General features: G+C 38.8%; 1 protein-coding gene across 1 annotated transcript; it reads right to left on the reverse strand.

The window, feature by feature from the left end:
• Positions 1-2,124: 2,124 nt before the first annotated feature.
• LOC121182260 (voltage-dependent T-type calcium channel subunit alpha-1H-like) lies at positions 2,125-16,596 on the reverse strand. Its single transcript, XM_041038680.1, has 31 exons — positions 16,492-16,596; positions 15,438-15,511; positions 15,010-15,098; positions 14,265-14,424; positions 13,686-13,965; positions 13,232-13,324; positions 12,659-12,858; positions 12,077-12,254; positions 11,871-11,990; positions 11,532-11,680; positions 11,014-11,199; positions 10,739-10,856; positions 10,481-10,636; positions 10,261-10,347; positions 9,977-10,075; positions 9,720-9,805; positions 9,096-9,219; positions 8,760-8,828; positions 8,421-8,605; positions 8,201-8,327; positions 7,890-8,015; positions 5,853-5,942; positions 5,360-5,537; positions 4,962-5,113; positions 4,700-4,809; positions 4,480-4,613; positions 4,276-4,334; positions 3,861-3,939; positions 3,536-3,657; positions 2,677-2,835; positions 2,125-2,172 (listed from the first exon to the last, which is right to left on the reverse strand). The coding sequence occupies exons 1-31, from the start codon at positions 16,594-16,596 to the stop codon at positions 2,125-2,127; spliced, it is 3,942 nt and encodes a 1,313-aa protein (XP_040894614.1).
• Positions 16,597-17,289: the final 693 nt, after the last annotated feature.

Genomic DNA, 17,289 nt, shown 5'->3' on the forward strand with positions numbered 1-17,289 from the left:
TTACATAATGAATTTAAGTAAATTAAACATGTGTTTAGTTAGAAGTACTAAGGAAATCAGTAACAAATACTCTGAATTATTGTGCTGAAACTGCTTACACAATTTATTTGAAATTACTCAAAAATATTAAGTACAGTCAACTTAAAAAATATGTCTAGATTTAGATGAGTGTATTGCGCGCAACCACTTTTAACATTAAAACTGACTAAATTCAACGAAACATTTTTTTCAGTGTAGTTTATTGGCAAAAATCAGGGATTTCACACACTAATTCTACTAATATCTAGTGTGATGAGTTTTATGATGTTCTTCTAAATTTTCCTCAATTTAACAGAAAGACCCTTCAACGAACAGTTCACTGCTACCTGCAGAAATAGAGCTGCAGAGAATGGAGACAGCAGACTTGATAATTCTTTTTCACAGAAGACATTTTGATGTGTAATTAATAAAATGAATCTTGGCTCACTGTCGCATTGTCATGGGACACTTAAATACAAGGCATCCACTGTTAATGCCATTGATAGCACGTGTACTTTTCCTACTGTGACAAGTCAAAATGTCTGCTGTGAAAAAAAAAAAAAAGCTTTGGCTCATTAGAAAGTTTAAGTAGGTCATTAAAAAGTTTACAATGAACCAGCAGATCTCTAGATACAAAAGTTTTCTTCCTGTAAAATAATTCATCAAATTAAGGATGCATCTGCTCACTGTATCCATCTCTTTGAGGTCCAGTTGTTTTCGGTTTGTTTTGTAAAGGCTTTGCAGTCCACCTGCCATGATATTTAGAGTGATGGTTGAATAGGAATAGTAAAAAAAATCTCAGTCCTCCAAACCAACAGCTTTCACACCATGCACACATAATTCAAATGGAGGAGGGTTCTGGTTGGTTTGATCAGGAAAAAGGCAAATATGAAAAAAAAAATTTCTAAATGAAAAGACACACAATTAAATAAAACAACATTTAAGTTTATATAATGATTGCATACACATTAAAGCAGAAGACTAATGTGTAATCCGCCTCCACTGGGATATTAATACTGTTGTCCTGTCTACCTCTTTTTCCTCCTTCACCTGGCCTGGCCATCTGCAGCACGGTCCCCCCTACATGAACCCGGTTCTGCTCAAGACTTCTTCCTGTTAAAAGGAAGCTTTTCCTGGCCACTTTTACCTTATATGCTTGCTCTGGGGTTTCTGTTAAGCGCCCTGAGACAATTTTGATTGTGGAGACGCTATATAAATAAAATTGAACTGAATTGAACTTTGTTAGTTGTGTCCACATAAAATAACAGGTATTAATAATATAACAGATAATAAATATATTTGATCAAATCATTCATGATGAGATCTATACATTCGCTGCTCTGGAGCTTTCTATCACATCACAGGCTCTTCTTACAGTAGATCGAGTTGTCCTGTTGTCATGACAACAGCTAGCGAATGGAAGTTGTAGTGAGATTGTTTTTTCAACTATGTTCTCCATGTCAAAAATGAACTTTGAGCCTTAATAAATATATTAAAGCAAATGTACTTAAATCATTTGATTACATAAAACAACAGCAACTGACCTCAGTTTTAGAGATGTATTTACACCACATGTTGCAAAAGTTTTGCAGATGATCTGAGTAAAAATCTTGGTTATTGGTGACAGTTCCATTCTCAGTGTTTGTGCACATTTAAAAGTGAGATTTACAACAAGAAAGCAAATGAATAACATTTGATTAGTGAGAGTGTTGTTGATGTACACCGTCAACGCAAAACATTGAAGGAAGTGGACCGCTTTCTTTTTGTTTATCCATCAGATCTGTTCAATTTATTCTAGTAAAATCATCTCACACATTTACAATATACAAGTCAAAATGAACTATATACATAGTTTATATCACTATTTATAATAAGTAAATATTAAATATATAAAGAACTGCAACGGCCACCAAAGAGAAAATTAAATTTGCAAATATGCACAATGCTAACTACACACTTACAACACCACCACCACAACAAAACAACAATTAAAACAATTAAAATCTCTATAAATCTTTTCATATATTCATTAAAACAAGAAAATGATATTTGTGTGATGTGTTACTCCGAGGGTCCCTCTGCATCGATGCAGCCGGAGCTAGATCTCTACTCTGGAGACGACAGGGCCTGCTCAGTCTCCCTCATGTTTTCCTCCTCCAGGGGGAGACATAAGTTAGAAAGGTTGTTCTGAAATATTCTGAATATTCTTCTGCTATGTTGATATTTCACTCTCAAAGTCAGATATCAAAGCTTTTAGCCCTCTGACAAAGGTTTTGACTTTCTAAAGAGTGTTCTGATCCTGGGACTGAGGTTTAAAGGGTTGAATTGATAAATTACATTAAAAAAAAATCTCTTTGTAGAAACAAATCCCAGTTATCCACAGAAGAAACTTAACGTTGACTAAAAATAATCCAGATGTGTAAATTTGCCCTGCACTTTCCTGTTATTAAATTTCTCCCCCAGTGTTTTTTGTGTATAGCAAATTACAGTAAGAGTACCAATAATTAGAACCAAAACACATAGTTATATACAAGAAAATGTATAGGAAATTGGTAAGAAAATATAAGGGAGTTACAAAATAAAGCAAAGCTTCACAACTGTTCCTATCAAAGAGTGACTACATGTCACTATATGTCTGTGTATTTGTACTGACTCTACCTTGTGGCTGTCCTCCAGGGCTTGCATGATCGCTGCCACGACCAGGTTCACTAACACAAACTGGGCCATGATGACAAAGGTGGTGAAAAAGACTGGGGAGACCCAGGACAGGTAGCTCAAACAGCCGTTGTCATCGGGACGACATTCCCTCAGAGTGTCCTTGAGAGACACAGAGCAAGATTTTAGACAGGAAGAGGGGCCGGCACAAAAACTGGAGACAACATTACAAAAATGAAGTCCTAACTGTTTAGTTGTTTGAATAATCTGATCATTAGAGACCTGAAAGAACAGCAAATATCTTGAGCTTAAAAGATTTGCCCTTACAGGTTAGGAAACATTAATGTAACTTTATTTCATGGGTTTATAATTTTCTTAGACGTTTTCCTATGTTTAACTTTGCAATCTGTTCTAATAACAGGGAAAACAAGAGTCTCATTGAAGGAAATGCACCAAGGAAATTAATTCATTGGTGCATTTAATTATTCATTAATTAATTAGAAAACTTTACTCTTATTGTGTGCTGCTTGCTGACAAGCTTAATATTTGGTTTATTATTTATTTACTTGAATGAAACACTAGCAATTAAGTAAAAATGAGGGGGGCTCCTGGGCTCCATCTTCCTGATAATTAGAACCAAGCGATTATTTTCTTTCCAGGACACTTCCCAGAGAATAAATGGAAATTAATTAGAAAATCTCAGACCTAAAACATAAAATAAGGAGTTGCCATAGTTTCTTTAATGGTGAGAATTTGACTACCCATAACACTTCTCTTGCTGTCCAGATTCATCAGCTGACCTTGTGCTGTGCACTAAACTCCAACTTGTAAAAAACACGTATGTGTATGAGTGTGTGCATACTTTTAAAATCCCGCTCCAGTTGTCTCCGGTGCAAACTTGGTAGAGCGCGAGCAGGGCCATCCCAAAATGCCTGAAGTTGACATGCCTGTTTATACCCAGGCACGGGTGATCGTCGCTGCATTCTGATTAACACAGACAAACACAACACAGACACACAGATATTAATTTTTTCCTGCACTGTGGACATGTTGGTTACCCAATAAAATCAGTCAGATATCTATTTGATGCAGCAGAATCAAGAGTACACAGGTTATTAATCCCCCAAAATTGAAATGTACAAACAACATCAGCTTTAGATTGAGCAGTTTAGAGAGAGGAAACAGACCGAGCTTGCCAAAGAGTTCCACTCCCATCGCGGCGTAGATGAAAAAGAAGAATGTGAAGAGCAGACAAATATTTCCAACCTGCGATCAAAACACATGTTAGATCCAACAAATAACAAACCCTACAGTGTAGATACTGTAAATTCTCAACCAAGCACTGCTGCTTTTATGTACCTCAACCAACAAGAACCTTTATTTAAAACATGCTAGGATTACAGATGTGTGGTCTTTATTAGAGTGCAGATTTAATAACAACACTGACTAGCATGTACAAAACTGCTATAAGGTTTCTGGTGTTCAAACAGGGCACAAACAGATATACGTCGGTATCTGAAGCTGCGTACTATAGAGTGGGCGAGCATTCACATACTACCCAAACAAAATGAATCAAACAAAAAACTGTCAGTGTGTATTTACCTGTGATAACGTCTTGATAAGCATTTTCAGGAGAACTCTGATCCTTTTGGCCTTCAGCACTAAAGAGAGAGACACAGGAGTTTTCCTGAATAACTTTGAATATGTGCATACACAAAACTGACATACTTCACTATGTATTATATTGTATTATATAAAGACATCTTTAGAACTAATAAGCTTTCATTTTGTCGAGTGTGCATGTACCTTGTGCTAGCCTGAGAACTCGACAGACTCTCAGAATGGTGAGATTAAACGGAACTTCATACGCCGTTTGTATCTCGTTGAGAACGATATTGAAGATGGAAACCAAGACTACAGCGAGGTCCAACAAATTCCAGCTACACACACACACACAAAACAAACGTCATGGTAACACCTTGGGCTTTTGGAATACTTAAATTTTGTCTTAAATCTAGCGTGTTACCTGTTTTTTATGAACCTCAGTACGCCAAACGCCACAAACTTCAGCAAGACTTCGATGATCAGGATGGCAATTAACACATACCAGGAGTAATCCATAAGCTCCTCTACATACTGAACACACAGACTCTTGCAGGTTTATATATATATCCCCTCACAAAGTCGATTCAAATTCATTTTTTGTGGCAATTTTAAGCTCGCAAATCCTGTACACAGTGACTATAGTTATGCATGAGTGTATAAGTGTGTGTGTGTGTTTGCATTACCCGAGGCTGATTATAATGTTCACAAGCCATCACCAAGACGCTCATGACAATTATGACAGTCATGAAGAGGTCCAGGAAGGTGCTGGTACACAGAGCATGGATAGACTTTCGAATGGGGGAGTAGTATGTGTAATACGGCATCTGCTCAGGCTCTGAAACGCAAATGCCCGTGCACACACACACACAAAGATGCAGACATTCACATGAACACAGATAAGAAAAGAGACACAATTATGTATTTCTGTATGTAATTGTATATGTATGTACACTCAAAAACATTTTTTGCAAGCTAAAGGAGTTACGTGACCAAACTACTCATTTTCTTTTGTTTTTAGACCCTGAAATGAAAGGCTAAAAAATAAGGCAGACCACCGGCTCAGCCCTTCCTTTCTCCTTACCCCTCCTTTGGTCTGGCAGTATCCTTCCTCCCTCTTCTCCTTCATTCCTTCGTTGCTCCTGCTGACACTGGTGGAAGGTCTCCACCATCACACCGATGAACATGTCGAGTAGAAGGAAGCTCATAACCATGAAGGAAATGAAGAAAAGAAGCATCCATTCATTGTGGTTCCTCACAGGCTAAAAGAAGAGAAGAGAAGAGACATCAGCTTTTATTTTTGCATAAGAAATAAAAATTACAAGACTAATTTGTTATGCTGCTGTCTGCAATGCACACTGTACAGTTTTAGCAGCATTTTTTCAGCTGTTCCAAACAGCCAATAGTTTCCATTATATTTCTGTACAATAACAAAACTGAATTAGCAGACCCATGAAACCCATGTTGAGTTGTGTAGCTCATCACTATGAACATCAAGTCTGATTTGCCTACTGTTATCTTACTGCGTACGTAACAGTGTAAAAACATAAAATAGGCATATCACCAGCAGAACCTACCTGTTGGTCTACTCCCACAGCATCCAGCCCATCGTACATGATGTTGACCCAGCCATCCCGAGAGTACATTACAAACAAGGCCAACAAAGCCTGAAAGGAAAGCAACAGACAGAAAACAGGTTAATAAGCCAGCACTGATATTAATATTAGATACTAATATTAGATCCTAAGTTTTGCTAGTGTATACAAATTCATTACTGGAGCAGAATATGTTCTTTTGTACAGACCTCAGAGAGTGCACACCTCATCAAGCACCACTCAGTTCTCTTAATTTGGTATTATAATAATAGAGCATGTTTGGAACTTTTTAATCTGCATCTGGATCCACATCTGCATCCCAATATAGAAAGATCATGTAATAAAATAATCTAATTGGCTTTTAGAGTATGAGCAAGCGATTTTCTCTGCAATTATCTGTGTGTTGTCAGTAGGGAATGCACAATTACTGTTAAAATGAGACTCAGATACAATAGAACTCTGATTAAATGGTCATATACAGTGGGTACGGAAAGTATTCAGACCCACTTAAATTTTTCAATCTTTGTTATATTGCAGCCATTTGCTAAAATCATTTAAGTTCATTTTTTTCCTCATTAATGTACACACAGCACAACATATTGACAGAGAAACACGAAATTGTTGAAATTTTTGCAGATTTCTTAAAAAAGAAAAACTGAAATATGGCCATAAGTATTCAGACCCTTTGCTGTGACCCTCATATATTTAACTCGGGTGCTGTCCATTTCTTCTGATCATCCTTGAGATGGTTCTACAGCTTCATTGGAGTCCAGCTGTGTTTGATTATACTGATTGGACTTGATTAGGAAGGCCACACACCTGTCTATATAAGACAACTAGAACCCTTCATAGAGCTGGCTGTCCCGCCAAACTGAGCAATCGGGGGAGAAGAGCGGGGAGTTTGCTAAAAAACACCTGAAGGAGGATGGTGAGAAGATGGTGAGAACTAAGATTCTCTGATCTGATGAGACCAAGATAGAACTTTTTGGCCTTAATTCTAAGCGGTATGTGTGGAGACAACCAGGCACTGCTCATCACCTGTCCAATACAGTCCCAACAGTGAAGCATGGTGGTGGCAGCATCATGCTGTGGGGGTGCTTTTCAGCCGCAGGGACTGGACGACTGGTTGCAGTCGAAGGAAAGATGAATGCAGCCAAGTACAGGGATATCCTAGACGAAAACTTTTTCCAGAGTGCTCAGGACCTCAGACTGGGCCGAAGGTTCACCTTCCAACAAGACAATGACCCAAAGCACACAGCTAAAATAACAAAGGAGTGGCTTCAGGACAACTCCGTGACTGTTCTTGAATGGCCCAGCCAGAGCCCTGACTTAAACCCAATTGAGCATCTCTGGAGAGACTTGTTGCATCATTCCCAAAAAGACTAATGGCTTTTTTAGCTCAAAAGGGTGCTTCTACTAAATACTGAGCGAACTGTCTGAATACTTATGACTGTGTGATATTTCAGTTTTTCTTTTTTAATAAATCTGCAAAAATTTCAACAATTTTGTGTTTCTCTGCCAATATGGGGTGCTGTGTGTACATTGAGGAAATAATATGAACTTAAATGATTTTAGCAAATGGCTGCAAAATAACAAAGAGTGAAAAATTTAAGTGGGTCTGAATACTTTCCGTACCCATTGTATGTCTGCAAAACCTGCTTTTGGATGAAAACGTTTTGAGGAAGAGAAACTGTGAATAAACACAGTAGCTAGAAGTACAATATTTAACCTTAAAATGTATATTTGCAAGAAAATGAACATCAAATCAGTAAAAATCAAGAGCTTTTACGTTTTTTTAAACTTTCTTTCAAATTATTGAAAGAGAATTTAAGATTTAAAATACAATATAGCAACAGCATAATTCATTATTGGCCAGTGGACTAATTCCATGGGACCAGTTCAAAGATAAAGTTTCTATTTTATTCTTTCCCTTCATTTTGTATTTGTAAACTGTGCAAACCCTACATCCCTCTCCTACTGTTCCTCTCCCTTCCTCATCCTCGGTCCATTAGTCCGTACCTGAGGCAGGCTGTCAAAGTTATACTCCTTCCGTACCCATTGATAGTTGGCCGAGAGACAGTCAGCCTTGTTGGTGATATTTCTTATGTCCTCACCCACACAGTGGTAGAACTTCCCTTTGAACAGCTATGGTGTTTGTGTGAGATAAGCACAGAGACAGAGCATCTAAGTACATTGTCAACAAAGGTGTCTACTGTGAGAGCTTGGCTAAAAGCAGACCAGAGGTCATGTTGTTCATTTTAATAGCTTCACTCTCAGTTTGGGTAAAAGAAATCTATTATATGTGTGAGTGTGTGTGAATGCAAACTTACTTGCACCCCAAGGACGCCAAAGAAAAAGAAGAAGGCGCAGCAAATGAGAACAATGTTACTGATGGGTTTAACAGAGGCGATCAGAGCTTCCACAGCCAGCTTCAGTTTCGGGGCTCGCTTGATCACCCTGGAATACGTATGAAGAAGTGCACTGGTATCAACTTACACAATCAACCCCACAAAAGTCTACTATTTATGCACAAAGCAATACATGACATACCTCAGTGGGCGAAGTGTACGTAGCAGGCGTAAAACTTTGAGGATGCCCAGCATGTTATTTTTGCCTGTACTGACCAGAGAGGCAATGACGTGGGTTAAGGATAGAATCACCAAAAGCCCATCCATGACGTTCCAGGGAGACCGGCAGTAGCTACCCTTCTCGATCACAAAACCAAGAGCTAGAACCTGGTGTGAAAGCATCAACACATCAGTAGAGAATATTATGCCGCTCAGAGGCTGTGAAGTAAAATGTATTTATTAGTAAGGAATTTCTGTTAATATGAATGCCATTTCACACCAACCACAAACCTCTGCAGTTAAAAATAAAACTGATGTTTACCTTAAAAAGCATCTCTATCAGGAAGACAGTGGAGAATATATAACTGGACCTATTCAGGATCCATCGCTCCTAAAGGGCAGTGTGAGATTCATTTTTAACCAGTATTGCATATAACCAAGCTTGTATTTGCCATGTCTAATCACACATTTCATGTGACATGATTATAATGTGAGGGCACTGAAAGTGTGTTTGTATACACATCTGTCTACATTTATCTTGCTATGCTTGTGTGTGTCTGAGTGGATAGGTATGTGTGTGTGTCTCGACTCTGTGGTGGTTAATCATATATGTATCTCCACTGTACCAGTAATTGTAGGTGATATATGTGTATCTTACTGTGCTTTTAGGGTGTATTTCAGGTCGCTCCATAGCAATAGTGACACAGCTCAGGAGAATAAAGAGCAGAATCGCATGGTCAAACATCTTGTGAGAGATCAGAGATTGGCAAAAGATTCTGAACCTAAACACAAACACACACAAACAGCAACAGTCAATTAAAACATGAGAGGAAAATTAAGGAAAGAACCAAGAAAATGAAGGAAACAGTGAAAGAGAACTAGTGGTTTACTGTATCAGGTTGAGGCATTAAAAGCAATATTTCAGTGAGTAACGAAATTAGTAATTGGTAAATTGGTTGCTAAGAAACATCTGTAGCCTTGTCCAGTCAAAAGTGATCAACTACGTAAAAAGCAAAAGCCAAATGAAACCGGAAATTGATAGTGAAAGACTGATAGTGAAATGTGTGTGTGTGTCAGTGTGTGTATATGTCTTTATGTGGTTGTGAGGACAAATTGGTTTGAAACCATTGTTGTGAGGATATTCTGGCATTCATTTAGACAATTTGGAAATCATCATTTTGAGTTCAGGTTAGAATTAGCTTTAAGTTAGGGTTAGGGTTAGGCATTCAGTTGTAATGGGTAAGGTTAGGATAGGGGGTAGGGTTATGGTTGGGAGACTTACCTGTTCTGTGGAGACAACACATACAGGGACCAGTCCTTATGCTCTTTGCACCAGAACAACACTTTTTGGATGAAGTTCAAAGATCTCTGCAGGGGGTGAATAGTTACACATCTGTCACTTCGCTTTTTCCAAAACACAAAGCACCGTAGAGGTAACGTGACTAATATTGCCATATTATTGTGTGTTAAACCATGTGAGATCTTCACCAAAGCACTGGGACTCAGCTGAGTCCTAAACTGTCGCTCTTAGGGACTTACATTGTCCTCATTGGTATCTGTAGGTGCAGAGTTAATTGCAGTAGGTCTACTGCACCAACAGGAACAGAGCGAGCGGTCTTGACTGGGTCTTGAGGAATCCTGGAACAACATGAATTGGTGTGAGTAGAAACGTGGGTATGTTTGAGCAAGTGCAACAACTTAAGTCTCCAAACTGTAACTATTATCTCAACAAGGGAGAGGTAAACAAATCACTCACCACAGGTGTTATTTCTGAGACCTCTCAGTAAATTGTAAACCAGTGATATGGAAGTTGTTACTCTTACATTTGTCTCATTGTTTTCTGTCTGACTCTCAGGAGGCTGGGTGGAAGGAGTGGAACTGGTGGAGTCTTGATCTGAACCTAAGGAGTCCTGAAACAACAGGAAATAGAGTTTGGCATAGGTGTGTATATTCAGGTGTTTCAGTGCCTCAAAGTCACATTGGGTGTGTTATTCAATAAACTGTACATCGTATAGCTCTTGGAGAAAACTACAAGGTCCTTACCTTAGCCTGGAAGCTTTCAACTACTATGCCCACAAGTACATTGAGGAGGACATATTTTCCAAGCACGATGATGGCAACAAAGTAGAGAGCGGCCCATGGAGAGGTGACAGCCATGGCATTGTATAGCACCAGATTCCAGTCCTCCTCAGTCAGAATCTAGATCGACATATTTAATGTCACAAACAGAGGTTGATGTACTAATTGCATGATGGTGGAAAACTGATGATGATGGCACAAATTAGGAAGTCAAAAATCAACCTGGAACACAGTAACCATGGACCACAGTAGGGAGTCAAAGTTCTTCCGCTCATTGATGCTGCTCTCATCCTGTGTATGGCAGTTGAATTTCCCACCAAACAGGCACATACCTATCACACTGCAAAGAAACAAGAAAATAAAGTCAGAATCATTTAAATGTGAGAATCATATGGGTGATAATCCTTATACTAATAGAATAGCATTGTGACATTACAGATATCTGCAAACAGACACATGGACATGAAGGATTTGTGTCTGTGCCCGTGTGTACATGCCTAAAAATCAAAGTGAGAAACAGCAGTAGCCTGCAGAGCGGGGCCGCCTCTTGCATTGTCCTCTGCAGCACTTCCAGTTGTCTCTTCAGGTAAGGGAGGAAGTGAACCAGCCGCAGAAACCGCAGCAGACGAAACGCACGCAGAACTGACAACCTGCCTTGAGCTTTAGAAGTTATCTCCCACAAACTGAAGGCCACAAAAAACACATTTTAATACGCTGCTGTCAACTTCTGTTTGTCAACTGTAACCACGTATTTAATACACTGTATGCTAAGGTTATAGGTTATATTGCTAATATCACTGAAGTCGAGCCCACTGTTACTTCTAGTTACTAGTGCTGCCATACACTGCACTGTCAAGTCTGACACTGTTGAGTCATTGTCATCAAATTCCAATGTGACAGAAAGAATGAATTTTGCTTAATAATTAATAATATGGATATAATATGAATTTCAATGATGGCACATATCAAAGCACTAAGCAGAAGTCAAAGGTCAGACTATGTAGGATCACATTACCTGATGATAACGATGACAAAGTCAAAGATATTGTTTCGGTCCCTGAAGTAATCCCACGAGAAGGCCAGAACCTTTAAGATCATCTCCACAACAAATATAAGGGTGAAGGCGATGTTACTGATCTGCAACATACTTGCCAACTCCTTAGGCTGTAGGAAGAGAAGATGGAAGGATAAGGAAGAGATACACAGAGATAGAGAGGGAGGGAGCAACAGATAGCGAGAGAATTTGGAAATGCAAAGAGAGGAGAGCGAAGAGTGAAAATACAAGAAATCAATTCAAAATAAGCAAGCAAGAAAAAAACCTTTCTGGTTTCTTAATAAGACAGTTTCTCCTCACCTGCTCATGGTGTTCTATGGCAATGGTGAGAACACTGAGGAAAACGGCAAGCATGATCAGTAGGTCGAAGAGTTTGCTGTTGACGATCCTCTCAAGTTTTGTCTTGTATGGCATCGAGACCTGTTTGTGGAGGATATAGGGGAGTCAGCCACTGAGGCAACAATGCGGCTGATGGTACTGCAGAGAGGTGTTGGGACTAGTCTCACCAGTGTGATAACCCTCCTGCTGCCAGCAGAGTTCACCCTGTTTCTCCTGCTGCCAGCAGAGTTCACCCTGTTTCTCCTGCTGCCAGCAGAGTTCACCCTGTTGCTCCTGCTGCCAGCAGAGTTCACCGTGCCACAGTGTATGTTGGTAAAAGGACGAGACATGATTAACAGTAAATAACTGAAAATGGACCAAGAGGGTGTTGTTTTGAAGTTAGATTAGGACATAGCATTTTGTTGTGGTAGAGTGTGTTTGCTTTTGAATGCAAACTTTTACCTTTTCTCCTGAAATATTTTTGACAGCAATCCCCATAATATCAGACAAGATCTAAAGTAATTTTAAACTTGGGGTATGGCTAATGTTCACTGAGTCTACCTGAATGCCTCCACACATCGCCTGAAACTACTTGTACTTTTAGGGCTACACCAGAAGAAAACATTTGCATCTACTACTTTCCTAAGAATTACAAAGTTTTTGGATGATTCATTGAAAGGAATCTTACATAGTTATACTACCTGATATCACTGCAAACTATAAATCTCATCTGTTCATATTTTAATTGCATATACAGCCTGTAATCTGACCTTCTATGGCACATCCTCCTCAGCCAGGAGCCTAATTTGTCGTAGGTCTCGGTGATAATCGTCCTCAGCCAGGAGACTAATTTGTAGCAGGTCTCCATGATAATGCCAGCATGCGGATCTTGTGTCTTTCTCTTCATTTTCTCTGAGAAATGTGTGGCAATGACAACTGCACACACATTCATCATGACAAAGGAGCCTATCTGATTGGGAAAGTAAAACGGTAACTAGTTTGAAAGCTTGGCTTCAGCTAAACTGCATCGGCAACATGAGCATTTTATATGTTTAAGAATTACTGGCCTAAATTTAATGTAGCCCTGAGAGATGTTGTGAGGTTCTTGGCACTTGGCATAAAAAAGTTTGTAAATGTCTGATTTAGTGGGTGGTTTCTCTCTTTTTCATGCCCTTTCTTGTGCATTTTCTAACTTTCTCTCCAAATTCATTGGTTCTTCAAAATGTCCACCACATAGTCAGGTATGTTATATACCAAAACATGATTTCGATTTTGGAGGTTGTGTCATTTCACTAAAATGCTAATGTTAACTAACACAAGAACAAAGACAAGTTGCTACTTACAATGGTGACGAGCAGAAAAAATGTGAAGTTCCAGAAGGAATGAGCATCCATAACATAAAACATGATCTCTGACCATCCTTCCAGTGTGACAACCTGCAGGACGATAGAGACAGAAAATTCTTAAAACAAAAGTTAGTGCATTAGTATGTAGCAAGACTTTAAAAACATGCTGAACAACTAAACAGTGAAAAAACACATCAGAACAAAATACAAAACTATGTCCTAAAGAATATAATGGAGGATGACAGAGTTCCACATCCTCATGTAATGTCTGATTTCTGAAGTTCTCAAAATTCAGATTATGTACCCATGCTGCCATAATGAATTATCAAAATACAGTTTCAAGGTCCAAACAAGGCCTCGCCCAGATATTTTAAACTCCCTCTTCTCTGTGTTTTTGCTCCGACATGTCTCCATCCGAATATATTCCTGCACATATCAAAGCCTTTCTAACCTGGAATACAGCTATCAAGGCATAGCCGATGTTGTCAAAATTGATAGCTCCCATGTAAGGGTTGTCCTCCCCGGCACGACAGACATTGTAGAACACGTTCCAGTTTACGCAGCCATTAACCCTGGCTCCAGCTAATGCAGGGACCAGTGAGCAGGTTTCCCCATCTTTGGTGTAAGGTGGCACATCTTGGCAGAGCCGCATCCCATTCTTGTCATTTGAACAAATGAATGGGCTTTTTTCACCAGGTTGGAAGTATGGAGTTAGAGACACGTTGTACTTTCTAGATAGAAAAAGAAAGATAGCTTATTCACACTAGAATCACTAGACTAAAACGATTCATAGTTTTTATACTTCATATATATATTCGTATAAATAAGTTCACTCACATTCTATAACTGACCTATATTACATGCCGTTTTAAGCATTTATTGTATAATAATATAGTTTTAACTATATTTCTTCAGTTTCAACACAAAAAAAAATGAAATAAATGAATCAGTGTGTATTATAAATTAAACAGCCTATCTTGGGGTTTTGGACTGTTGGTTAGACAAAACAAATGTCAAAAGTGATTTTTACTTGGGGATGTCCTCTCCGAGGAAGCAGCGGTTGCGCAGCTGCCCTGCCCACAGTTGAACTCCCACAACAGCGAAAATGTGGAGGACAAAGGCGTAGAGCACAAGAACATTTGCAAGCATAGGCAATATGTCTGACAATACTGTCACCAGCTCTCGCATACCTACACAGATGAGCAAAAGAGGATGCCATCGGAAATTATTATTTTCACAATTTTTTGTCATATACAGAAGCATATAGTACATATACACCCATATCTACAGAATTACTGATTTCTTAAACGTAACAAAGACCAGGAGGAAAAATGGAAAGAAAAAAGTTTATCTCAGTGATCGACATCCTCTGCTAAACCTTTCACTAACATGATCATCCATGAGATTAAAATGACAACATACTGTATAGTACTTATTGTAGGTATGTTTAGAAACACACTTTGAAATATGGATCTTTTTTTTGTTTTCAATCATCATTAATAATCACAAGTGTTCAACTTGATGGATACAGGAAAACAAAGCTATTTTGTTTCTTCACCATGTTTCAACATTTTGTCTGAACCAGAGCTGAAACAATTCATTGAGTAAATGTCTGAACACCTCTCTTTAAATAATCTCTCAGACACTGCACCGATTGGTTGGCCAGAAGGAAAACTGTGGTTAACAAGCTTTGAGGACCACAGAGGAGTGCTAAGTAGTTAAGTGAATGGACTGTGTTCTCATCAAACACTTCAGATGTTTAAATGTCGACTTACTTGGGACTCTGCTGATGACTCGCATTGGCCTGAACACATAAGACACTTGGGTGTGGATGCCAAGAGAAGCCAGAAAATAATCCAACACCCTGAAGGCACAGTCGCAGACAGAAAGATGGAGAAGACTTTCACTTTGTGTTGTTCAGTTACAAAAATAAAAACTATACCCACATTCTAATGGTGAATTTGCAGAACATGCAATGAGAAGCTCATGGTTCAAAAATCTTTTTTGTAGGATGCCTACTCTAAAACATAGTTAAAAAGTCAGGCCTGTCTGATCTAGTTTTTCGTGTGTGTGTACTGATGTGATTATGAATGTCTTTAACTCTTAGAGAAACTAAGAAATGTGCTGTATCCCTAAGGTTACTGTTGTTTTCTTTCTGCAGATGAAAGAGAAAGTAGAGGCAATAGATTTGTGGGATACTCACTCTGCAGAGATGACCAAGACATCCAACTTGTTCCAGTTGCTCTTCAAATAGCCGAAGAGTCCGAGGGCCACCACCTTGATAAGGATTTCAATTGCAAAGTATGCAAAGAAAGAAACATCCAATACCTGGCCACACACACACACACACACACACACACACACACACACACACACACACACACACACACACACACACACACACAAATGAAAAATACAAGAGAAACAACTATGTTAATTCTAACATGCTTAAAGTGGCAAAAGTGCTAATGTAGTGCTATGTTCTAATTTAGTTGGGCTCAAGTATGGCGTGATATGGCCATTTTCTTTGTCAAACGTGGTGCAGGAAAGCTGTTTGATGAGCAGCAAAGTGTAAACCAGGCCAGCCAGAGCTGAAGTGAAACAGAACTTAAAGTTTAGCTTTTTAGTGAAAAACATAATGTTTTTTTTTTTTAAAAATAGGACACAGTGTTCCACATCACAGTATACTGCATGGCCAATGAAAGGTTCACATCACAGCACAGGTATCTAGCAGGCCAGTAATGTGCACTTGCCCACTTATAAGAGTAGGGGTCACGCTGACCTTTAGGCTGAAGCTCTTCTCCTCATACAGCTTGTGCATGCCCAGAGTCACACAATAGAGCAGGATGACCATTACAGACCCATAATCCAACCAGGTGGAGGAAGAGGTTAAGGTCAAAACACAGAGGATGAAAGCATTCATTTGTTCATATTCACCAGGAGATGATAGAGGATTTACACAGTAGAAGCACCTAATGGGACAAATAATGATTAATGCAGTACTGTAATCTTTTATGACAGTCACTGAGGGAAAAACTGTGTTCCTCTGCAAATCCTTTTTTTATCCTTTAATTACACTGAGAAATACACATAGTAGTATGAGACCTAGTCAAGCTTAAAAGCTGATTGTATTATCATTATTATTACTAACAGGTTAGACAAGGTTAGATTTCCAGCAGTACGAAAGGATATGGGCCACAAGCCATTTTTAGACACCAGTTCCGGGGTCTTGTGGTTTGTTTCATGAAGAAACAGACCACAGGGGGCAGGGCCGGATAGGGCAGCTGCTCCTCGTCCATGGGAACTTCTGGCACAGAGATTACCACCTGCTGCTTTCCCCTGTACTCCTCACAGCGAGCCATGATACTCTGGAGGGAAGACAAAAAGACAGAGGCTAAAATGTAACTTCAGAGCTATGGGAACCACAACAAATTTCCATACACCTCCATTAAGTTTATACTTTATTAATCCCTCAAGCTGGGGAAATTACTCTCTGCATTTTGCCCACACCAAGTGAACGAAACACACACACAAGCATGCACATATGCTAGAGACGCTGTGGCATTATTTATATTATAACAATCTCCAACTCCAACATTGCCAAAATAATTATCAGAAATAAAAAGTCATCAGAAATTAAATAAATATACTCTATATACGTAAAAGTGGCAAAAATATACACAATCACACATAACAACAGCAGAGAATAACAATAATTTAAAATAAAAACAATTTTATTATTTTAGAAAAAAAAAAGAATAATATACAAATAGAATATAGAATAAATATTCTGAATAGCACAAGTCCTTTATCACACAAATGAAAACACACTAAAGGAAATCTAATTATAACACTGTTGCACTAAGAACAGCAAATTAAAACTAAAACCTGACCTTTCTGGCCTTCCTTGATGCAAACTCATGAGTGATTGATACTGATGACAGCAAGGCCAGTGAGCCGTTCCTGAGACATGGTTGCCCTCAGGTACGACTATATCAACTTTAACAGAGGAATAACGAACTTCAGACACTCGGCTTCAATTCTCAACCTCATAT

The sequence above is a fragment of the Toxotes jaculatrix genome, chromosome 1, assembly GCF_017976425.1.
Source record: "Toxotes jaculatrix isolate fToxJac2 chromosome 1, fToxJac2.pri, whole genome shotgun sequence".
NCBI lineage: Eukaryota > Metazoa > Chordata > Actinopteri > Toxotidae > Toxotes > Toxotes jaculatrix.